The sequence below is a fragment of the Pyrus communis genome, chromosome 8 (assembly GCF_963583255.1).
Source record: "Pyrus communis chromosome 8, drPyrComm1.1, whole genome shotgun sequence".
Classification (NCBI taxonomy): Eukaryota; Viridiplantae; Streptophyta; class Magnoliopsida; order Rosales; family Rosaceae; genus Pyrus; species Pyrus communis.
Genome location: NC_084810.1, coordinates 26,808,297 through 26,833,553, shown reverse-complemented (window position 1 = coordinate 26,833,553; position 25,257 = coordinate 26,808,297). Strand labels below are relative to the sequence as shown.

Below are 25,257 nucleotides of genomic sequence, written 5' to 3'. Positions count from 1 at the left end.
TTTCGTGGTGCAGAAGTTGAACCATGTGTTTCCTCCAGGCCGAAGGTACAAAATACACACTCTCTCTCATGCTACGATTTGTTATGCTAATTATGGCTCAATTTTGATCTTACTCGCTTCGTACATGTTCATAGTCCAGTTTTCCTATACAAGGCTCTCTACTTTGTACACAAGTATGTTCAAAAGTATGAACATATTATCTGAGACACGCAAGAATCATTCGAGCACTGCTAGAGAATTACTCAAAGGGATCAAGTGATTATACTTCTTTAGATGCCGCATGATAACATGACGTGGTCTTTCTTTGAATTAAATCAATCTTTCACTTCTCTACATCTAAGAGTATCTCCAAAAGAAACATCAAATTCAAAATGTCAAATTTAAATTTGATGGCTGACTTGGCAAGTGGAATGCCTTTGGAAATAGAAAAAATCAAATTTAAAGGCCATTTCAAATTTGACATCTCTTTGTCCATGTCAGTTTAGTCTTATTTTCTATGTCATCTTTGACATCTCGGTTGGAGTAAATGGTATGTCCTTTGTTTCCGCTATATGTTTATGTGGCATTTTTGGCACATCTTTTTATCCATGTCAGCTTAGTCTTATTTTCCATGTCATCTTTGACATCTTGATTGGAGTAAACGGTATGTCATTTGTTATCGTTATATATTTATGTGACATTTTTGGCATCTCTTTTGGAGATGATCTAAGACTATCTTCAAAAGAAATGTCAAATTTTGAACTTAAAATTTAAATTTGACAACTTATGTGGCATTTTGACATATTTTCATGTTTTGTTCTCCACCCGATATGTCAAATTAAATTATTATTTCTTTCTTAATTTCTATCTTATACTTTAAATATGTACTAGCCTCTCTGCATGCACTAACATGCGTGCGAGAGGCATTTTTGCATCACGGGCGCTACGCGCCCCAAAGATGTGTTGTTTTAGATATTCGTATATTTCTTAAGTGATTATTTTATAAAGTGGTTTGTGTCCATCACAACAATTTCTTATTATTTTCAATTTTTTATTATGTTCAATCATCTAACTTAGTCTTTTTGCACCTGCCCATTGTACCCAAAAATGAAATTTATGAATGGGATAGTTGATACAGTTAGAGGAGTGAGTACATAATTATGGGTGTGCCATTTTGGGTTGGGACTGAGATGTTCAACATTAAAGCATGGGCCAGGCTACGTAGTTCCAATTACTTGAGTTGAAGAAAGGTTGGTGAGATAATGGTGTTACCGTACAATCATCCCATCATTCCAAAGTGATAATGGTGTTATCGCATGCCATATTGTCATATTGCTACATTTGTTGAATAATTTAGGAGCATATATTCCATCCAATTTGCACATATGTGAGTAATCTGTCATACAATTTTTACTATTTTTTCTTTAAAACAACAACGAAGATAAAATGGGAAAACATATACTATTTATAAATAAAAAAATATGAAAATATGACATGTAATTTGATTTCTAAATACATATTGACAACATTTAATGTCCTTAAATCAAAATGTTTTAGATTCATAAGTTTTCAATCAAAGTTATAGGCTAGCTAGGGATGAACTCAAAGCCATGCTTGCCACCCATTTGCTTGCACTTGATGCTTTAGATTTTCATGGTTAATCTGCAAGCAATGATGATAAAATAAGAAGTCTAACTATAATGCACAATCCCAACTATAAAGATTGTAAGCAACTTAACCTAAATACCTTTAAATTTGACAATTTTCTCATGGCAATACTTTTACTCCACTTACTTGTAGAATACTGAAAGATAATTAAAATACATCAACACTATATTTGATTTACCATGCCTTGCTGAGTTGCGCTACTTTGGTTATGCTCATATAAAGTGGCAAGACATGCAGAAAATCTATTGACCTCCTTCTGGATTTTTTGCCATCGTTGAGACAACATTCGCCCAGTAGGGCTACTCTCGAACCACTTGTTTGGTTGCTGATTAAAAAAGAAGAAATAGGTAGTGTTTTAAACCAACTCTACCGTTCAACAATCAAATAATAAATGACATTAACATATTAATAAAAGACATTCAATAATTAGTAAATAAAAATTGAAGTTGCTATCAAATTTGACAAGAAGCCCCTTTGTTGTCATTCCATGTCATGCCACATAGAATTTGGCATTTCGGCTGGAAGACTGTCTTTTTTTACTGTTATAGTTGTTGACCCTAAAAACTACCAAGCCTACGTGGTGCGTAGACCGAGTAATTAATAAGCTAACTACGTCATTCGGTTATGTGCGGGGTGTGCCAACTTGTCGGCCGAGCTTGGCCGAGGAGTAAAATATGTTGATGTCGCATCGTGCGTGCTGTTGACTTCTTAATCTTGCGACTGTGGCCGAAGAAGGAACACGTCTCGGCCTTTGGGTTTTAAAACCTGAAGACAAGGCTGCTAGTTATGCGAAATTCAATATCAAATTCAGCTTTCAATGTGCCAAATGTAGTAACCTAATAACACCTCACTTCGCCGAGAAGACTAATAAGATGACATTTACCAACAAGGACTCAAAAATCCTTGTAGACCTTGACCTGGATAGGTAATCAGTCGGCCAAGAAGCAGTGCTGTTTATCCAAACTGAAGATGTCGCTGGTTGCCTTCACAGTACTGTTTATTCAAACTGAAGATGTGTCGGCGGGAAAAAAAAAATATAAATCTCAAGGTTGTTGAGAGTTTTCACGTAGAGTGAGAATTTGTGCAGGGTAGTTTGTGTGTTGAATTGGAGGGGGCTTCGAATGATGCACTTCCTCCTCTATTTATATGAATGAACCTACTCCTGACCGAACCAGAGACGTACTCAGACTAGAACTTCTTATCCCAATCTAATTATGATTCGGCTAGTCCTAGTCCCAATGGGTTTCTGAACTAAGCTCTATAATGAACCAAATTCATTCCCTGATTCTCAGCGCTTGTGGTATCAGGATTCAACCTTCGCCTTTATCCAAATCAATCCTTCTCGTAAAAGGTCTCGGCTGAAACCTCGACAGGGTCGGCCCATGATAAGATTCTAAATAAACACCATTGGGCTGATAATATTTTTGAGCTCGGCCTAAAATAATATTTTGGGTCCAAACAATAGCTTATGTGGATAATTTGGCATCTCCTTTGGAGATGCTTTAATGGGTTACGAATTCAATTCTCCTCTCATTTGGTAAACCTTGAATTACAAAATTTTACAAGTTTGGAGCATGTCAACAACTTGCTTGATTCGTCCAACATTTGTTAAAATGGAGTTTTAACAAAACACTTCTGATACTGTTTATTTTTAATGAAAAATCATATTTATACATTTCCCACCTTTAAAAATGACTTTTCATTAAAATGAATTTTTTTTTTGGACTTTTCGTTAATTTCGTTTGTTAAAAATCTTGTACTTTTGAGCTCACAAATTTGACTAATGTCCCAATTTGTCCTGAAGCAAATGCTGCCACGCGGTCCACACCCGAAGAACCCTCCCCTTCTCATTTGGTTTGTTTTCCCGCATCATCCAACACTTTGACTCGGCGCCTCTCTCTCCCCTCTTCGTCCTCTCTACCAAACCCTAACCCCCAAATCTTCCCCCCCGCGCCAAACAATCAAACCCAAATCCCCCCAATCGGACCCCAGCCCGACCCAATTCACCTCCGATTGCCTCCAATTCCACTCCCACCCGATCCATTTCTTCAAAATTCCAGCCATGCCCAAGACTCCCGAAGCTTCGCGGGATTAATATAATGATCGAATCGTTGAAGCACCGTACGAATTCATTTTATGGGTTTGAGCAATGCCGGAGCTTCGCAGAGGAGTCCGCCGAGGCCGTGCTAGGGTAGCGAGCAAGCCCTCCGACCCACCGCCGCGGTCGCGGAGGACGCGTGCCACCGTCGCCCGAGAAGCCGCCGCCGAGGCCGTGGTGAGGCCCAGGACGAGGTTGGCTGTGAGGAAATTGAAAGAAGAGGAGAAGCAGGAGCCGGTGCCGGTGCCGGAGGAAGACCCTGTGATTGTGATATCGGTGAAAGACTCTGATTCGGAAGGCAGTAAGGGAGAGGAAAAAGTCGAGGAAGATAAGAAAGCTGTGATGGCCGACGATAGTGGTGGCCTGAGTGCTAATAAGGCTGCTGGGCAAGAGGAAGAGGGCAGTACTGCGCCTTTCCCTGAAAAGGTAGCCATTTTTTCTTGCTATTTCGATGCATTCGGTTGTGGTTTTTCCTTTTAAGTTGGGAACTTGGGTGGTATTGCTGCTGATGATTGCGTTTTCTGTTTTTTTTTTATTTTTTTTTTATTTTAATTGTTGTTCTTTGATTGTTCAATTTATTGGTAGTGGACTATATTCTTTGGTTTTGGAAGCATTTATTGTGTTTAGTTTGACGTTCTTGTGAGAATTTGATCCTAATCAGTTAGTTCCCTTTTTGGGACCAGTAAAGGAAAGATTTTTTCAGTGCGAGGATCACCGGTGTGTTACAAATCTATTCGTGTTATAACATGTGTTCACCCCTAAATCTAACACATGAATTAGTAACACCACTTGCGAGTCTGGTAGTCATACTCGAAAGTTTTTGCAAGTAAAGTGGGTATCTTTAGTTTAATACTTGTCTGCTATGCTTTGTGCATGCACCTAGTTGGGTTAATTTGGTGGTATTTAAAAGAATTCTTCAAATTGGTGTAACTTAATGATTGATTGTAACAATTTAAATTTCATAATAAAAAGGATTAGATTTTGTGTCAACTTTGTTATGTTTAGTAATATGGTGATATTTGTTCTGCTTTTTCAGGTTCAAGTAGGAGGGTCACCACTCTATAAGGTAGAAAGGAAGCTGGGAAAAGGTGGGTTTGGTCAAGTGTTTGTTGGCCGTCGTGTTACGGGTGGAGTTGATCGTTTAAGTGGTGCTGGTGCTATTGAGGTAAGTTCCAAATTTTCTTACGTTGAAAGAAGGCTGTACTGTAAAATCTTTATTATTTTATCAGTAATTGTCCTCATGGATTTATTTCTGAATTTTATATCAGGTAGCACTTAAATTTGAGCACAGAAACAGCAAAGGCTGTACTTATGGTCCTCCATATGAGTGGCAAGTTTACAAGTGGGTCCTTTTCTTCCTATTAGATTTACAGTTTTTCCATTGTTATTTCTCAGGGTGATGTGGTTAGGTGCATTACAGTATATTGCACATTGAGACACTTGCACCTTTGCTAATTAATTTGTCATTTCTTATTGTTGAACAGCACGCTTGGTGGTAGTCATGGTGTGCCGAAAGTACATTATAAAGGAAAGCAAGGAGACTATTATGTTATGGTACTGTCTTATCTCTTGCATCATTCCCTTTCCAATAATTGGTTGAAGTTTCTTGTTTCCTTGTTCCAAATACGTTTCTTATTTCTATATACGCAGGTTATGGACATGCTAGGGCCTAGTTTATGGGATGTATGGAATTCTTCAGGGCAAATGTGAGTATTTAAGATTATTATCCCCTTTTATCCAGACCTTATTCTTTATGATTATCCGTTCATATACTGTTATCTTTAGATGCAAAAGCTGAATATATCGTTCATTCAGCCGAAAATTCCAGTTTTATGTTTTTTCTCTGTGTATTCTGTGGGGTCTGAATGGAGGCAAATCTGAACCATTTTGTTTTGAGTCACGATTTTAAGGATTACCCTAAAGTTAACTTTAAGATGCTAGGGAAATAGAAAGCTTGAGTTATGTGAAGGTTTATGGCTTTTGATTTAGTCTGTGGGTATGTGTTCTTAACTGATTTTGATTTTACGTGGAAGAGCACGTGCATGTGTTTCTAACTTTTGACTTCAGCTTTTGAAAGATTTATTCTTATATTTTGTTGTTTGTGTTTGAATGAGCACAGAATGTCTGCAGAAATGGTGGCTTGTATAGCTGTTGAGTCCTTATCAATTCTAGAGAAGATGCACTCACGAGGGTATGTGAATGAGTTGCTGACAATTTTATTCACTTACTGGTGTTTGTTTTCCCAATTTTTTGGCTTACTATGAATGAATTTTCTTCAATCCTTTAGTTTAAAGAGAACAAGTTCCTTAGTAGATTTCTAATGCAATTTCAAATCATGACTTGTTGACATTAGCTATGTGCATGGAGATGTAAAGCCCGAAAACTTTTTACTTGGTCAGCCATCTACAGCTCAGGAGAAGAAGTTGTTTCTTGTTGACCTTGGATTAGGTGTGTAAATTTATTTCATCCATGGCTTGTCTCGCGTTGTTTCATTTACTTCCATTTCTTATGTCTTCATCACCTGATTTTGCAGCGACAAAGTGGAAAGACACTAGTGGGGGGCATGTTGATTATGATCAACGTCCTGATATGTTTAGGTACACTAATATCTGCATTTTTTGGGCTAATAGTATTCACTACAATTTTTATCTTTGGCCTTAAATCCTTTCTATGTTCCACTTCCAGAGGAACTGTGCGATATGCTAGTGTTCATGCTCATCTGGGAAGAACTGCTAGCAGAAGAGATGATCTTGAATCTCTTGCTTATACACTTATTTTTCTCCACCGAGGCAGGTTACCATGGCAGGGCTATCAGGTACATTATAGGATTAAGTTTAGAGTCTGCTTTACTCCTTTTAATTGTGTTTTTTATCTGAACTATACTTGCTCCTGTTTCAGGGTGATAACAAATCTTTCCTAGTTTGCAAAAAGAAGATGGCAACATCTCCTGAAATGCTGTGCTGCTTCTGCCCCCCACCTCTAAGACAATTTCTTGAGGTCGTGGTGAACATGAAATTTGATGAAGAGCCTAACTATTCGAAATTAATATCGTTGTTTGAGGGCTTGATTGGATCAAATCCTGCTATAAGGCCGATTAAAACTGATGGTGCTCAAAAGGTAACTTTAGTTACATTGTAATATATAAAGTTTCTTTTTGTTTGTCCGTTGGGATTGTAAACTTATTTACTATGAATTTTTTCAGATTATCAGTCAGGTTGGCCAGAAACGGGGTAGATTGAATATTGAGGAAGATGATGATGGGCAGCCAAGAAAGAAGGTTCGGCTAGGAGTACCTGCCACCCAATGGATTTCAGTTTACAATGCTCGGGTGCCGATGAAACAGAGGTAGAAACTCATTTTGCAATGTTGTACCCTTTGTCTAATGTTGTACCTTTTTCCTCTCTGTCAGTAGATGGTGGAGTTTAATTGTTTCCTTGCAGATCAAAGTTATCTTTGATCGAAACTTGGAGTGGAAAGGATGATTAGAATGAGAATTCCTGACTGCATTTTTCCTGATGGCTTGCTCATCTTTTATTACTAGGTATCATTACAATGTTGCTGATGCGAGGTTGGCACAGCATGTGGAGAGAGGGATTGCAGATGGTCTGCTTATAAGTTGTGTGTCATCTTGTTCTAATCTCTGGGCACTTATTATGGACGCTGGAACCAATTTTACTAACCAAGTTTATGAGCTCTCCCCCTTCTTCTTGCACAAGGTGGATTTGTATTTCCATGCGTGTTTATATTCATATAAGATATTATACTCAAAAAATTGACAGACTTGTTCCAATTGGACAGGAATGGATCATGGAACAATGGGAGAAGAACTATTACATTAGTTCTATTGCCGGTGCTAATAATGGAAGTTCCCTTGTGGTGATGTCCAAAGGTATGCTGCTTTAGTGATTATTTGGGGCATGATCTGTGAAGTTTAATTGTGTCAATTAATAAAGCTGCATGATGCATTTGTGTTTGTATCTGACACTATTGTATTTGTATTGGACATTCATGTTTTGAGTCTCTTGACAGAGGTTTTTTTTATTAAATATTGATAACGAGTCATGTTTTCTTCTTATGAAGGGGATCTTGTCATTTTGTAATCTGAAATTAGTAGACAGCATTTGTACTTGCAAATTTGAAAATCCACATCAATTTAATTCATTTTCAGTCACTAAATTATTCAACTGTAACCCTAATGGTGCAGGAACTCAGTATACGCAACAGTCTTACAAAGTAAGTGATTCTTTCCCCTTCAAGTGGATAAATAAGAAGTGGAGAGAAGGATTTCATGTGACCTCAATGGCAACTGCTGGGAGCCGGTGGGGTGTTGTTATGTCTCGCAATGCAGGCTTCAGTGATCAGGTGACCTGTGGCCGTCTTATTAGCAGTATCTTCTGTTCGCTGTGGGGTTTAGGCCATTTATGGAGCATCCAACTTTTTGACCCGAGTTTAAAACAAGTGGATCCTGGTTATGGCAAAGAGATATGCAACTTCATACATGTATTAATTGCGATCAGTAGCATTTCATGAAAGCTAACATGTGACTTTGCCATTTTGTTTTTGTAGGTTGTGGAACTTGATTTTCTCTATCCGAGTGAAGGCATCCACAGACGTTGGGATGGTGGTTTCCGCATAACATCAACAGCTGCAACTTGGGACCAAGCAGCTCTTATCTTGAGTGTTCCGAAGCGCAAACCTGGTGACGAAACTCAGGAGACGTTGCGTACATCTCAATTTCCAAGCACACATGTGAAGGTATGAAATAATAGTTCAATTTGGGTTTAAATTTATCTTTTCTAGTCACATAATAATAGTAGATTATTGACATCCTCGCTAAATTCTGGTCTTCTTATGAACAGGAAAAATGGGCAAAGAATCTGTATCTCGCTTGTTTGTGTTACGGGCGCACTGTATCTTGATTCCTGTGTAACTATCAGGAATTGGTAAGTCGATATTTGTAGACGACTTGGTTTTTCTTTTTCTCCCTCGCGGGGTCAATATATTTTGGATGAAGAATTTGTTGTACGAGAGGAGTTAGCTGCAGTTGCGCAGTTTCTGTGTACGATAAAATGTTTTATGAGCCGTATAGTTGGCTTTTATTTCAGAGTTTGTCTTTGAAGTTAATTATGTAGTTTGTTCTTTCTCCTGTTACAATGCAAGATGCGCATCTCTTTGCTCCTCCAAACCATGATTCATATCGTGCACGTAAGACCTTTTGCTGTGATTAGGGCTCGTCGTGGTTCGGTTTAGGCCTTTAACTGCACATGGATCTGTTTAACTCAACGGCCTCGATTGTTTTGATTGAGACCTCAATCAGGTGGCAAAACTTGAGAAAGGGATCCTATTAAGCTCCCAGTTTGTCACTTTTGTTTCAACTCATAAGCTGCACAACGAACTAATATAACATTGCGGCGGCTTGGATCGCTCTGGTTTAGAACTCAAGCCGCTAGCGTGATTAATCCGAGCAAATCAAACTTCGTGACCGGTTTGATTTTGTTGTTTCAGTTCAGAATCAATTGAATACCATCTACAATAATAAGGGCGACTGTACCAAATTGCATAAACTATTAAGAGTATTGAGTGAATGAATTAGATAATGAAGCTTTGGGAGAGAGTAATTGGGTATAGACTGGAGCAAGAGACATGGGGATTGATGGAACGATATAGAAATATGCAAAAAGATTCACACATGATCATTACAAACATGGAAAAAGCGTATGATGGGGTCCCAAGATAAATTCTTTGGAGAATTCTCAAGAAGAAAGGAGTACGAGTAGAAAGTAAATGCATTAACGAGACATATTTAAGATGATATCCCTTGGCTTACGCTTTGCAGATGATATAGTGTCAATAGATGAAACACATGAGGGAGTAAATGGGAAGCTTAACCTTTGGCGGGAAGTATTTGGGATCTAAAAGTCTTTGTCCAAGTAGGTTGAAAATAGTATACATAGTAGTTTTAATAGAATATTAAAGCTGAAATCTGAAAAATAAATGAACAAAAGTTGTAATAGGTCCCAAAATTAAAATTGGGTGGAGAAGGTGAAAGCAAGTAGATTTTTATGATGATGGCGGATGGTCTAGAAACCATGATGGATAGCCCATGGTTTTTTTTTTTTTATAATTTTTTTTAAAGAAAATTGCAATTTTTTTTTTCACAAAATATTTTCATTCATGATTAAAAGTAACTTTATAAGGCAATTGAAAGTGGTTTTATCATTCATTGAGCAACAAATGCATTTTTGATATAATATTCAAGCCAAAACTGCAAAATAATGGATAAAAATTTTAATAGAGCCTAAAACATTACCGAAACGAGACTCCATGCACAAGAATATCAACAAAAAATCTTAAATTAATTTTAAAACCTCATGGTGCGGTGAAGGTGAAAGAAAGCAGATTTTACGGCGATTTTTTTACAAATTTGCAAAATCGCCTAGAAACCATGATGGTTAGCCCATGTTTTTTTTTTTTTTTGAGAAAAATGCAAATTTTTTATTTTTGCAAAATATTTTTTGTCATGAATAAGTGTATCTTTATAAGGCAATTGAAAGCAGTTTTACTGTTTATTGAGTTGGAAATGTCTTTAATAGAATATTTAAGCAAAAACTTAAAAATAAGTGGATAAAAACTATAGTGGGGCTTAAAACATTGCCGAAACGGGACCCTATCCACAAAAATATCAACAAAAAGTCTTACATGAATTTTCAAAACCTCACGGTGCAGTTAAGGTGAAATCAAATAGATTTTATGACGATTGTTGTACAAATTTGCAAAATAGCTTAGAAATCGTGATGTAACACACCTACATTTTTTTTTTTTTTGAGAAAAATGCAAACTTTTTATTTTTGCAAAATACTTTCCGTCATGATCAAGAGTAACTATATAAGGCAATTGAAAACGATTTTACCATTTATTGAGCTAAAAATGTATATTTAATAGAATATTTAAGCCGAAAACTAGAAAATAAAATGACAAAAGTTGTAGTGGGGCCCAAAGCATTGCCGAAGCAGGACATCCACAAGAATATGAACAAAAAGTCTTACATAAATTTTTAAAACCTCACATAAGCAAGTATATTTTACGACGATTTTTGTACAAATTGCAAAATCAGCTAACTATTTTCCATCATGATCAAGAGTACTTTTATAAGGCAATTAAAATCTGTTTTACCATTTATTCAGCTTCAAATGTATTTTTAATATAATATTTAAGCAGCAAACTGACAAACAAATTGACAAAAATTGTAGTGGGATCCAAAACGCTAAAGTGGGACTCCATCCACAAGAATATCAACAAAAGTCTCACGTAAATTTTCAAAACCTCACGGTGCGTTGAAGGTTAAATCAAACAGATTTTATGACGATTTTTGTACAAATTTGCAAAATCACTTAGAAACCGTGATGGTTAGCCAACATTATTTTTGAAATTTTTATTTATACAAACTATTTTCCGTTAGGATTAAGAGTAACTTTATAAGGTAATTGAAAATGGTTTTACCATTTATTGAATCACATATGTATTTTTAATAGGACATTTAAGCCGCAAACTGAAAAATAAATTGATACAAATTGTAGTGGGGCCAAAGCATTGCTTAAGTGGGACTCCTTCCAAATTAGTATCAATAAAGTCTTACATAAATTTTCAAAACCTCACGGAGTAGTGAAGGTGAAAGCAAGTAGATTTTACGACGACTCTTGTACAAATTTGCAAAATCGCCTAGAAACCGTGATGGTGAGCCCATAAATTTTTTTTTTTTTTTTTGAGAAAAATAAATTTTTTTTAATTTACAAAAATATTTTCCTTCATGATTAAGAGTAACTTTGTAATGAAATTGAAAGCAATTTTACCATTTATCAAGCCACAAATGTATTTTTAATAGAATATTTAAACCGAAAACATAAAAATAAGTGGACAAAAACTGGAGTGGGGCCTAAAACATTACCAAAATGGAACTCAATCCACAAAAATATCAACAAAAAGTCTTTACATGAATTCAAAACCTCACAATGAGGTGAAGGTGAAATCAAATACATTTACCATTGAAGATGAAGAATTTGAGAGCAAGAAATATAGGCTTGGTTTGGGGGTTTTCAAACAGGGCTAACCCGAACATAACCAATTGTCATTTGGTTTCATTTGTTTAAAATTACACTCTTTCAGCGTACAAAACTAGATTTGACTGCTCAAATTGGTTTGGTTTAGCCGATTTGAACAATTCAGTCGCTTGTTAACTTGTATCGAGCACGGTGCATGTAGATTTAGATTATTAAGTGATATTTTGTTTCCTAAATTCTGATGAATTAAATTGAATCTTGTAAATTAACCTCCTCAAGAACATAAAAGATGGAAATAAAAATCTTGTAAAACTTGATAGAACGGAGAAAAAGAGAGAAATATAATATCTAGGGAGGGAGGGACCAAAATAGAAAGACGACTGAAAGAGGTGGATGTAGGGTCCCACCCAGTCGCACTGGAGAAGAAGATGATAAATAAGAGTATCCTGCTATGACACATGGACACACCAGAGAGACAGAGAGAGAGAGGATGATGGCTTCTTCTTCTTCCTCTCATCTCTCAGCCATCCCACTTCGCCTCTCAAAATCCTCCTCTCCATGCCACTGTAAGCTCTCTCTCTCTCTCTCTCTCTCTCTCTAAAACTTGAGTGCCCATTAACGAACTTGTTGAAAGCTGCCAGTTTCTCGTAATTTCCATGCATATGGTAATTCCAAGTAGCTTTCTTTATTTTGCCTTATCTCTTTCTTCATAGTATGTACGAGTTCCTGCTTCCTTTGTTTCTCGCTATGCGTATATTAACTGCTTTATTAACTGTCATAACGGTCACTTAACTCATGGTTTTTCTTTACCAAATTTAATTGCTAACTACTTGGTTTTGCTTTGTCTCTAATGCCTGCGTATTCATTTTTGGGTGTATAAGCTTAATTACAGGAAAATTTGAAAGAACAAGGAAAACCAAATTACATGATGTTCATAGAATTTTGATGAAGTAAAGTTATGATGGGGTTTTTCTGTTCTATGTTGTTTTTTTGTTCAGAAGTTTCGAAATTGGTCTTAATCTGAGTAGGGGTTTACTGCTTGGCTATTTGTATCGATTTTCCGAGTGAAGAGATTTTACATGGGATTTGTTTTCCTTTCTGGCACTAAAGATTTGAGAAATTGAATTTCTGTGACAAAAATTAAGGTAATATCATGAAATCATAATCTTTACTTCCACTCAGAATGCAGTGGGAGATCCTTTTCAACTCTAGAACCCGATATCCGGTGATAGTATGTGCCTTTTCATAAAAGAAGGAAGACAAGATGGATTCAGACTTCTGAGTACTCGAATTGTGCTTTTGGAGTTGTAGCCAGTGAACATTTTGATTCTTAACTCTCATTCCGTAATGCAGCACCCAACTGTTATGAAAATTAGATTGATGTCTTTGAATCTTTTGTCACTAATTGGTGAAGGGAAATGATTTTAACTTTCATTTGTATGTCCAAAACTTGGCAGTCAACTCAAAGTCTGTTGGGTTTCATGTAAGAGCGAATCTTGAGAATGAGAGCAGCAGTCCGGGGGACTCAGAACACTCATCTCAACCATTGAAGGTAAGGATCTTTCGTTAGATTTAAGTATCTAGTTGATTATTAGTGATTACACTAGTTTATTTGACTTTGAAGGTACGCATGATTCAAAGAAATTATGGCCACTGTTTATGGCTTCAAAGTGCGGCTAGAACTGAATTCATGCTCTTAATGGTTCTACTTTAAGTTAACGTTTCTAGTATTTTGTTGAAGGCAGTCTTTCCCATGATTTCCTCCACTGCGAAACGGCCTCAATTTTGCTTGATATATTAGTTTTCTGAGAAATCAACTTGTGTAGATTACTGTTGCCAATTGGAACTTTTGAAACAAATTTATCATTCTTATCAGATTAGCTATATTGTATGGTAAAATTTGATACTCAATGATTTTTTTCATCAATAAGATAAAGTTACAAAGGTTCAGTGACCACAGGAACCTCAAGTCTCAATCTCTCGGCGACTGTGTCTCACATGTCTATGTTCAACTGCTGCTTTGATAAGCAATTCTGCAACCACTTCTGCTCCAAAGGCACTTGCACTGGATGGAAGCGATAGACCTGGTTGCCGGAATTGTGGGGGAAGTGGTGCTGTGCTTTGTAAGTATAATTTTTCATCTAGGATTTCTGCCCCCAAAATTCTTTTGTACAGATGAATGTGCAGATAATGTTGGTCCCGAGGTTCAGCTAGAAAATCAACTTCAACGTTCAAATTTGTTTCCAAACTGTTTAAAATAGTGATTTTCTTTGTTTATCTACGAGTTCTTATATTCTTTTGGAAATTATGAGTTCCTATATTCTTTGGTCTTTGTGTTGGCTCTTAATTTTCTTTGAACAATGTCGAGTTGATATTTTTGCTCGTTAGAGGAGAAACAGATTTGCTTCTACCTGTTATATATTAGCTGTTTTATGTTAGAGAGTTCAGATGTAGATGTTTTATCGGAGCATAAAGAATTCGTGAATGATAGCGTGCCATTGAAAAAATCAGCTAGAACTGTATGCTACTTGGGTTTCGGTTTTCATGGAAATTAGTGTTTCTGTTACTTATGGTATCCCCTTCATCCGCGAGACGTTAATTTGCTTTTCATTCAGGTGATATGTGTGGTGGTACAGGAAAATGGAAAGCTCTTAACAGAAAACGGGCCAAGGATGTGTACGAGTTTACGGAATGTCCAAACTGTTACGGTATGTCACTCATCATTGATACTCATATTCTGTTTCAGCATATACTCCAAGATTGTTTCATGCTTACTATTTTTTGTTTCAATATTTCAAACTGGTTAAGCGTTTCCTTGAAGGCAAAAGTTCCACTTGGATTGTGTAAAAAACCAGTATACAGTTGTAGAACTAAAAACACTGTATGGTTAATGCATTTTCTTCGAGAAGTAATTCTCTGTTGCTGTAAACAGGACGTGGGAAACTCGTATGTCCGGTTTGTTTAGGGACCGGTGTACCGAACAACAAAGGTCTTCTCCGGAGGCCTGATGCACGACAGTTACTCGATAAGATGTACAATGGCCGGCTACTGCCAAATTCATAACAGAATCGTTCTGCATCAACGTGACCTCCCCACAAGAGAGTTGATTTCCGGCATTGTGACCGTTCGATTTTCGTGTACAATCATTTTAGAAGGGTTAAAAAGCTAAAGATGTATGTAAACCATATATATAGCCATCCTTCCGCTATGTCGTAGCAGAGCTCCCATTTGCACACTATTTCCGCTTAATGGATGTCGATTTTATTACATCTCAATATATATTTTCGGTTTTAACAGAGCCTGTAGCTACGGACTGTTGTTCTGCAGACATTTTCTTTTCTCTTCGCGCAGCGAAACAAATAAGAAATTTACGGACATAAGAAGCATTGTATAACATCAACCGATGAACAACTTGCGGTTGTTTGTTCGTATACAAAGCTTACATGCATTGAAACTGTTCAACAAATGGTATGTGAAACGCATCAAAATCACGTAAAGGAATAAGAAAAAGAAAGACAAACAGAGATTTCCACTCGAATTGCTTCCTAGAAGACTAAACTGCTCGCGCAGGCCGCAATAGTTTCTCGAGCAAAAATGTAAAGGGCGCGCAGTCCCCAGTCTAATCTTCCGTTATTAAACTGACCTGAACGAAAGAGGAAATCATTTCCCGCAAAAAAGTAAATATATTACTGCAGATATCGCTTCATCTTCCAACAAATAAACTCAAACACTTGGGATTGACCTTTGCAAAAGACAGTTAAAGGGCCTTCTCGCAAGGCCATTTGCCTACTTGGTACGGAAAAATGAGATGCGGAGAATCAGGGCTGAGTGTTCGGAAGCTTGACGAGTACAGAATGCTCCGGTTTGTGATCACATTCGAAGTCAAGATGAACAAATGCTCGCTCAACGTCTGGAAGTTTCTCAAGCTTTATCTGGAGGGTCTCTCCAATGGCATGTGCCTCTTTCAAGGGCAACTCCTCCGGGAGTTCAATGTCAACCTGTTTTAACAAATATAAAAGTTCTAATTAAACTAAAAAACAAAATATAAAATTTCACAATCTATATCTTGATATAGAATGCAATCTGCAGATGATACGGTTTAACTCCGTGATTTTGTAAGGTTTGAAACAAGTTTTCTGTCATGAAAATGTAAGATCGAAATTGCCTGTAATATGACAAACCTCTACAAAATAAAGAACACCAAATGTGTAAGCACGAACTGTGTCAATACGCTTCACTTGAGGGTGCATTATCGTAATGTATGTCAGTTTTTGTAAGAATTCCGGAGGCGCTGATTGTCCCACGAGGGAAACTGCATGATGTCGATCCCATGTTAAGTACAAAACATTATGAACATTTTCAAATGTCTACTGTCAAGCATGAATTCAACTCATTTCAATAAGGTACTATCATGCACACTCAAGAAAACAGAAGAAAATTTTATAAATTGATAACATGAAACGTATGATTTAAACGATTATGATCCTATTTAAAATTCTTGTGTTTCATACGTGCTTATTTAACATTATAAGCAGAAAACCCAGCTGATAGCATGACCACTAGTCACGTAAGGTTTATCTGAGATCAAAAGGCAAGGAAGAAAAGCTGGAAAAAGTACCTGCATTTTCTAGAACAGTTCCGGACCAATTTGTAATCGTGTATATAGCAAGGATAATAGCACCAGTAGGATCAATCCACCACATAAACTTATCAGCAAGAACAGCAGCCACTAATCCTACTACGTTCGTTACCACATCAAAATAGTGATCCTGGTAATTGCATTCAAGGAAGTCATATAACATGAAAAAATAGAACTGAAATCCCGTAAAAAGAACTTGCTAAAAAGGGAAGAAACAAAAAACCTTTGCGTAAGCACGGACAATCTTGTTCCCTGAGGTCCTGCAGTATAACCAGAGTGCAAGTTTTACCATGGTGGCAAATATCATGATTGCATACAACCACACCAATTGGTCCGAGGTCATCTTTTCCGTGGCATCACCGGTTATTAGTTGTTCTAAAGCCTGGATCAACACCTGAAAACCTGTAATGAAGCGGAAGCGCATAAAAGTTAAGCCGGTTCGAAGTTTATATATGTAACATAGTCTAGTTTAATTATAAAGTTTTCTGCAAGCCTAATTGCATACCTTTTATGATACCGTTGTGACTCTAAAGTTGGTTCTTTTGAGTACATACATCATGAACACCGGTATACTACCAAGAAATTTTCTAGGACTAAATAGTATTCACCTCAAAATTATTATTTTTCCTGCAGATTGAAGTGTCATTGAGCACACGAAATAAATTTTTCTTCGCTTTACACTCAGACAAAAAGATATCTAAACCATAAACTTTGACTACAATCCAGTCTTTATAGAAAACCGTCAATCAGATTATAAGAATTCAATGCGTTGCTCCTTGTTTATTTTGCCTAATCCAAATGAGGAACATATGATCAAGCTCTGAATCATTTCCGGTTCAACTTAGATTGGATTATTAGATATTTCTCATGATCTTTGATAGCGCCCATTATTGATCTGGACAAAAACCAAAGCGAAAATTCGAAATAATGCAGACAATGGGTTCTGACATGTTCTTCAGCAAACAAAATGGAAGCTAAAAGGAAGATATAAGACAAATTCATCTGGCGAAGAAGTTGACAATATAACGCGGGGCAAGGGAGACGGGAAAAAGCAACGGAGGCTGAGGGCAATAAAAGGTATAGCGACATACCGAGTGTAGCCATGATAGCAGCAAAGATGATTATACCGACAGGCTGCACCCTCAATTTTCCGATAGGATATTTATAGATATTGATGTTCTTCATTGACAGGTGAGTGAACCAAAGTATTCCACCGGCCATGAGATCGAGCAAAGAATCCAGGGTCGATGCAGCAATGGCTATCGATCCACTCTTTACAGTAGCATAGATCTACACATTCCAAAATTATTATCTTAGAATGGCTTATTCTGTCGTATAAACGAACGAGATTTTCCGGGTGCAATTTTTAATGCAACATGTAGCGCAAGTGATTAAGAGTGTTTAATCTTGAACCCGAGGTCTTGTGACGAATTAAGTACCTTAAGTCCCAAGAGAATTATATTGGCATAGTTGGATATCTTCATTGCTCTTTCATGTTGTGCTTGTTCCTGGAGATCGTCCTCGTCGACGCAGTCGGATGCCACCGCAAAGTCAACCTCCTCAAAGGATTTAAGTGTTGCAAATTGGGCTTCATAGTATTCCTTTTCTCCTACAGTATACATAGAGCTGCCAGGATCAATAAATTGCTTGGAACAAACCAAATAAACTCACTCGCACACAAAAACAATTCCAATTACAATTGCAGCTTCAAGAACAAATTGTACTACTCTGTTTGTTTGGCTGCTGAGAAAATGAAGGAAAATAAATCAAACATAATTGTCTTAAAACCAAACACCAAACCGGCTCTTGGTTCTTCAGAAATTGAAAGAAAAGCATAAAAGATAACTCTTTCCCCAACCATTTAACATTTTCCAACAGAATAACGAATTTTGCTTTCTACATTTTCCCAGTTGCCAGAGAGAGACCTCGGTTCAAGGCGGAGGTACGAGAGAAGTCAATGTCGTCAGGAGACTCGGGGTCGATACCGGCACGGACCTTGTCAGGGAGCCTCGAAATGAAGTCGTTCCTGAGTGAGTTGTACGAGTTTCTTCGGCTCAGTCGCCGGCTGCGTCCGCCGCTGCCCAACAGCGGCGTTTTCACACCACCCGTTTCCGATTTTTCCTCCATTCGAATGAACGGAATTATCTAACCCGATTCCGAATCAATCTCTCTGTGTCTGTCTCTCCACTTTTCTCTCTCTGCCTCTGGGTGAGAAGAAGAAGGAAGCAGATCTTAAAAGAACAGAGGAGGTGAGCTCACCGTAAATTGAATTTCGCACCAAATATTTATTAACCGATTATCTTATCTTATTCTCTTAATGTCTTGGAAAAGGACAAATGATCCCACAACGACACGTACGCACGCTTACAACAGTCTTCTGTACTAGGGCCCACCAACCCATCTCTACGGGAGAGGTGTAACACAAGTGTTGGCAAGTTCTCTTTTTATTGAAGTGATACAAATATATAGTAAGACTTGAATTACTTGTTTGTGGGGAATACGACGTCACATTTCTACTATCTTTCCAATAGGAATGAGATCCGCATGTACTGGTAGGTTCCATCTTTATTGAAGAGATTGTACAAATGTGGTATAAGAAATATAGTAAGAGTAGCATTATTGAAACACATATATATTCTTTCAGAAAACCTCAACAGTACATGAGAAATTTATTAATAACGAAAAAAAAGTGACATCTAGTTAGGAGGACATAAACGTTACCATTCTAGAAACAAAAACAAAAAAAATACAAACAAAAGAGGAGGGACATAAGACTTAACCTCTCTAAAGTCAAGCCTAAAAAATCTAAACATGCAAAACAAGCCGAACAACACCACAAAATTAGAAAAGTAAAAAAAAAATCAAAACATATATGCATTGTCCATTAATTTTGATTAAATAACCAATTTCATAAATATGTAATAATAACAAATTAGGGCAACTGGATCTGTTTGGTCGCATGGCATGCCAACTGCTATTTAGAGGCAACAACTGATAAGTTTTATTATTCAATATATGGGTTTCTTTGTTTAATTATAAATTTGATGAATAAATTAGCAAGAAATGATCAACCTGATGTGGTTCAAATATTTTTTATTTAAAGGCTAATAATGTGTTTATGTCAACGGCTGAGAGACAAATTCAAATTATAAAATATAAGGTCAAATAATGTTTTATATGGATACAAAGAAACGTTAACAAGACTCTCTTAAAAGTAGAACTCTTCGTAGACTCTTTGTTATCTCATACTTTTGACACAATATTTTATAATATTAGCACGAAAATTAACGTTAAACTGTAAAATAACAGCGAATTTATAAAAAATCTCACTTTTAAAATAATTCTCATTTAACTCTTAGGGCTCATGTGTATAGATTAAGTTTCCGTTTCTAACTTTGATACACTGGATATATAAGGGCCTTGAATCGTGAAGCCCCATATATGATGGGTTAAGTGATGGCATGAAAACAATAATGATAAAGTACAACTACCTCTACCTCATGTAAAAGAAGGCATGGAAGAACGGAAGGAAAGTTATACCAGTTGCAGGATGGGCTGGTTCCCGACGATAACAGAGAATTAACAGAAATATTATTTTTGAGTTTAAATCCTAACAGATTTTATCACAAGAACTTAAATCCAAATTTTTTTATCACGATGACTACCTTCCAACTATCGGATTACCACATGAACCATTTATCTAATTAGGCCAATTTATTAATATGAAATTCTCAAGATTTATTCATGATCCATTACATATATTAAATTCTAATCACGTACTGTAATTAGAATTCTGGATTTCGCTGGATATAACTACATCTGAGATTCCTGCACTCGTACTAGTGGATTAAAATATTTCAATATGTATAGTGCTTAAGTAGAGGAATTATATCCCTACATTTATGTACGCACGGTGGTCGCAATTTTGCCATTTGCTCCTTGAGGGAAAAACCCGCCAGGCATTGTTGCATTTCCAGTTCCATACACGATCCCCAAAATCTCAGTTGGTGTCCTTGCATACGAAAGAGAGTTAGGATCGGCCGATAGGACGTTACTAGACGTCCGATTCTCCGCCCCGAGGGTGGTGGGTACTATGAGCCCTTCATCTTTGTTGCCACTCCCGCCCAGCCGATTCCTAAGTGCAGAAATTCGGTTGGTGAACTCAGCCACCGTGAGGATGTAAGGAAACACCTTCTGATTCCTTATCTCATACAGTTGCGCACGTACCACAGCATCTTGCCCAGCCTCAACACCCAAAAGTGATGCAACCAACTACATATGCACACCAACAATTTAATTAGTATTGATGAATTGATTTTCATTAATGTTGAAAACCAATAACTTGTTACTTAACATCCTTGTGGCTAGATCGGTTAATGTCGATCTTAGTCCAAATTGAACATTTTATGCAAATTTTGTGTAATTTTGTTATAGAGTTATGTTTGAAGCCATAAAAGTTTGTTACTTCAGTTTAGCAAGTTGGCAAGAATATTGTGCTCCACTCTCTGTACACACAAGTCCCCTTTAATATTATAGATTAGTTTAATATACTTCTCTTCTCGTTTGAGAAGCCATAGAAGCTTATTTGACCCTTAGAATGAGACTTCTTCCCACATAACATCTTGTTCTAAATTGGGGTGAATTTTAATGAAAAGATTAGAACTGATCATGAAGAAAAGTACTAAGGGGCCGTTTGAAAATATTTCATTTTCAATTTTTAGTTTTTACTTTTGAGTAGTCAATAAAACAATTTTTAATTTTCATTTTTGAATTGAAAGTAATTATCAACAAGAATTCAACTTTTAAAAATGTGAACAAAAAAAAAAACTGAATAAAAACCGAAAACTAAATGTTTATCAAATGACTTCTAAATTTAACTAATTAAATAATTATTTCTTACACCGAGATTAGCAGGAGCGGTGAGGTTTGGGATGACGCCAACGTAACCTCCGATACCCACATAAGGGATCAAATAGGCTGCCAACAGAAAATTGACTGAGTTTGCATAGGGATCGAATGGAGGGACCAGGTTGAAGCCCACTGCTTGGTCAAATACTTTTGCAAAATTCTGACGGCTGAGATTTAAAAGTGGCCTTGGAAATCCTCCTACTCGTGTAACAATTGCCCTGAAATCCATTGAAATATAGGAGTATTTAATACCACCATGCATGGTTATGATATTAATTAAATGGGTCATGTTATTACATGTGAGAGACCCATTAGTATTAGTATTATTATTAGATAGTGTTTAAACTATAGTGTTAATTTTGTATTTTTTGAAAACATAATTTATAAATTTTCAATTTGAATGAAAATGAAAAGTTTTATCTTAAGGTCGTATGATAATCATTTCGTTGTCATTTTATTTATTTATTTATTTTTTAAACTAAAAATCGAAATCTTGTTAGTTACTATTTTCAGTTTTCAGTGTTCAAAAACATGAAAACTGAATACTACTTTCTTGAGTTTTCAAAATTTGGCCTTGTTTTTCCACATTTTGGTTTTCAGTTTTCATTTTTTTTTAAACTAAAAATTAAAAGTAGTTACCAAATAAGATTTCAATTTTTAGTTTTCAAAAAAGTTAAAAGTGAAGGCCAAAACTAAAAACTAAAAACAAAATAGTTATCAAACAACTCCTTAGCCCAACCAATATCTAACTAGAGTATCTTGGGTGAATGGCTACCTGAATACATCTCCTTACCGTGCATGGCTGTGCGGCTAACCAAGCACAAAACAAATGGGCAATGGTACCAGTGAAGAGTCGCTTTGGTTGGGTTATTTTGGAAGTTTAAAACTTTATACTAAGAAAAGATATTTTGTACTGTTTCATAAGGGTTCATATAAGAAAGAGTTCAACAATAGTGGTTTGATAAAATCTTATAATTTGGAATGCTACTATATTGTAAGGATGTGATCGTTTTTTTCTAAAAAATAGGTGATCATCAACGCACTGTAGTAATGCATTAGAAATAACAAAGTTCTTAACTTGATCGTATTTTCAAGTTTTTAACCCATATTCATGTGCGCTTTGACATTGGTTTTAGCCCAAGTGTACGCATAAATTAGTTATTTGATTGCCTGATTATTTCTTGAATTTTCTGTGATTAATATAGAAATTAAACCCTATCTTTCGAAAAACCTGATATGACCAACTTCTTGATAACCTAATTCCTCGATGATAGGGGCGACAAGAGAGTCGAGATTGGCCTTCTGAGCCCCAATGGGAGCCGGACCTCCTTGGGTGAGGCTTGGACTGATTGTGTCGAGCCCTGTGCCAAGAGAACCGTGCAGAAAAAACTCCGCCTCCATGAATTCCAAGTTCAAGGCAAATTGAATCAAATCGCCGTCATTGGCTTCCTGACCTGAAGCAGTCATGGCCTGAAAGCTGAGAAGATTGAATGCAAGAACAAAAAGAAATGCAGTGCTGAAATAATAAGATATTGAACCAGCTGTTGCCATTTCTAATTTCATGCAACCAATATATGAACTATATTTTAACAGTTGTGGATATTAGTGAATGAAACATACGTTAGTGCTAACCAGCTTATATAGGTCATGGATTCGTGGTACATTAATTTCGTGTGAGAGAGAGAGTACGAGCAAGAGAAAGGATTATAGGTAGTGGATTCGTGGTACCGCAAGAAACTTGGTTGCATTTACTTAGCTCTTTCTCATTCACCCTAGTACTTGTTCTCCTCCTATATTTGCAACTTGCAGTACGATGCATTACAATATGCTTGGGCGATCGAAGGAGCTTGGTAAGTAATTAGATACCCAATTAATTAATGTAGTGATGTAGTAAAATGTTTTAAACTGGTGTGAATTGGGTAATTTTTGTTGTTGTGATGATCGGATTATGACATGTGGTGTTAGTACTTTGTGTCTTATAAACTTATAGTATGAATAAAAAGAGAAATAATAATCACACTTTGCTTTCTTTCTTATATATTGTTGAGAGTATCAATTTCACATTGAGAAAAAAAAAATTGCATTTGCTTATAAATAATTAATCAGACTATTTCTTATATTGTCAATTAGTTTTATGGTGGAACCTTAACTTTTTTCATGGTATCAGAGCATGTTGTCTCGTGTGTGAAGGTCAACGGTCAGACATGGTCCACGTTACCCAAATTGTGTTGTCCACGTAATAGGCATGAAAATTTGTGACATGTGCTTCATGTCACCCGATTTGTGTTGTCCATTTGTCGATTTAATCACTGAATTATTCCCCATGTGAAAGTCCTTGAACTATTTTTCAAATAAATAAGTCCTCTAAACCCATTAACAACTGACAAATTCATTCTACTAAGTTATTTTATTCAATTTTATAACAATTTATGTCACGTGACACACTTTAAATGACAAGACTATCATTTTCTCGCTCATAAGTCCTTAACTTTACACATAAGTTGCGAATTTAACTATTGATCTACCTTAACTCAATACACTATTTTTTTATTTTTTAAATGTACCTTTAATTCATTAAAAATTGTCGTTTCAACCCTCCAAATTAAGTATAATAATTAAAGTAATACTCTATAATGGAATAACATATTTTTAAAGTCATTAAAAATTATGGTTTGAACTTAAGACCAGTTGTGTATTGGAATAAACTTCCTATTGTAATAATGTATAATGTTTCTTGGTCTCGTCTTAAGGAAATATGCATTCACAGATATAAAATTATCAATGAGTACAAAAATATGCAATGTCACAAATAAAAAGTTAAGATATTGCTGCTTGAAGGAGCTCGGTTGATCGTTTAAGATATTACTGCTTGTGACACCCTTAATACATGACTATCCTCTAACCAATCCAGAAGATCGTTTGCTTCCAATTGGGGTTTGATGGTTTTTTCTTCATAACTTAATAAGAATCTTTTCAGTTAACTGATTTTTCATATTGGCCTTGGGTGCCATGGCTAATTTGATAGATAAAAAAAAAGGGTATTCAACACCCTTTACATACATAACGAGACCTTGAGAACCAGGGAACAATACCTTGGAGTACAAGTAAAAAAAAGTACATATGTGCAAGAAGTAAAATACTTTGCACCCAAGAAATCCTATTTAGGAGATACAATATTCATTAAAGATAAATAAGTCAATAAATAAAATTCTCTAACTATTATAAAATTAAGTAAGAGTAGTGCTGCTAAACCCATGTCTTTGTTTTATTTCCCCACCCACGCCACCCATCCCAGCTGCATCAAATTAAACATTTTTGTTTACAAATTTTCCCTCTTGCAAAATGACCTTGAAGGACCTACATAAAGACTTCTAAATAAAATTAAAATTGAAAATGCTAAAAATAAAAAACCTAATGTCGTGACTAGGGGTGCAACTCGGACGGGTTGGGCGGGTTGGAAGGTCAACCCAATTCTAACCCAACTTTTACAATTCGGGATTGGGTTCGGATTGAGTTTTAATTGAGTTTATTTGGGCTCGGGTTTAATCGGGTTTGGATTTACTTGGGTTGGGTTCGGGTTGCCCAACTTTTTCAAGTTTTAATCGGGCATTACCATCGAATTTTAAATCCTATGTTTTTGAAAGCACCCACACATGCATGTATACATCCACAAAGACATCAACCTATTTGTATTAGCAAACAACTGACCTTAAAATCACTTTCCCTCAAATTTACTTGCTCAATAGCCTGCTTTGTCTGAATCGGCACAAGAAAGCAGCATAAGAAACAATCACAACTCAAACTGTGAAGCAGATCTCAAAGAGAGGTCGAATAGTTGCAATATTAATTTAATAAAGGAAGTTGTTCTACAGGATGTGATATGACAAGCAGAATAAACTTAATGTGAT

The 25,257-nt window shown here is 36.3% G+C and overlaps 4 protein-coding genes across 4 annotated transcripts; 2 read left to right on the top strand and 2 right to left on the bottom strand.

Annotated features, from left to right (window-relative positions):
- Positions 1 to 3,560: 3,560 nt before the first annotated feature.
- LOC137742084 (casein kinase 1-like protein HD16) lies at positions 3,561 to 8,869 on the top strand. The gene is made up of 16 exons (XM_068481829.1): positions 3,561 to 4,171; positions 4,782 to 4,910; positions 5,014 to 5,087; positions 5,230 to 5,299; positions 5,396 to 5,451; positions 5,865 to 5,936; positions 6,099 to 6,193; positions 6,279 to 6,342; positions 6,431 to 6,560; positions 6,644 to 6,862; positions 6,948 to 7,090; positions 7,287 to 7,461; positions 7,544 to 7,634; positions 7,950 to 8,107; positions 8,312 to 8,500; positions 8,605 to 8,869. The coding sequence occupies exons 1-16, from the start codon at positions 3,797 to 3,799 to the stop codon at positions 8,662 to 8,664; spliced, it is 2,100 nt and encodes a 699-aa protein (XP_068337930.1). The 5' UTR covers positions 3,561 to 3,796; the 3' UTR covers positions 8,665 to 8,869.
- A 3,344-nt stretch (positions 8,870 to 12,213) lies between these two features.
- LOC137742631 (protein PHOTOSYSTEM I ASSEMBLY 2, chloroplastic-like) lies at positions 12,214 to 15,102 on the top strand. The gene is made up of 5 exons (XM_068482545.1): positions 12,214 to 12,368; positions 13,260 to 13,354; positions 13,763 to 13,925; positions 14,418 to 14,510; positions 14,735 to 15,102. The coding sequence occupies exons 1-5, from the start codon at positions 12,254 to 12,256 to the stop codon at positions 14,863 to 14,865; spliced, it is 597 nt and encodes a 198-aa protein (XP_068338646.1). The 5' UTR covers positions 12,214 to 12,253; the 3' UTR covers positions 14,866 to 15,102.
- Positions 15,103 to 15,244: 142 nt separating this feature from the next.
- LOC137742629 (metal tolerance protein 4-like) lies at positions 15,245 to 18,703 on the bottom strand. The gene is made up of 7 exons (XM_068482542.1): positions 18,367 to 18,703; positions 17,881 to 18,050; positions 17,533 to 17,731; positions 16,665 to 16,843; positions 16,421 to 16,571; positions 15,984 to 16,114; positions 15,245 to 15,800 (listed from the first exon to the last, which is right to left on the bottom strand). The coding sequence occupies exons 1-7, from the start codon at positions 18,566 to 18,568 to the stop codon at positions 15,621 to 15,623; spliced, it is 1,212 nt and encodes a 403-aa protein (XP_068338643.1). The 5' UTR covers positions 18,569 to 18,703; the 3' UTR covers positions 15,245 to 15,620.
- A 1,451-nt stretch (positions 18,704 to 20,154) lies between these two features.
- On the bottom strand, positions 20,155 to 22,942 carry LOC137742630 (ferritin-like catalase Nec2). The gene is made up of 3 exons (XM_068482544.1): positions 22,581 to 22,942; positions 21,342 to 21,567; positions 20,155 to 20,713 (listed from the first exon to the last, which is right to left on the bottom strand). The coding sequence occupies exons 1-3, from the start codon at positions 22,910 to 22,912 to the stop codon at positions 20,342 to 20,344; spliced, it is 930 nt and encodes a 309-aa protein (XP_068338645.1). The 5' UTR covers positions 22,913 to 22,942; the 3' UTR covers positions 20,155 to 20,341.
- Positions 22,943 to 25,257: the final 2,315 nt, after the last annotated feature.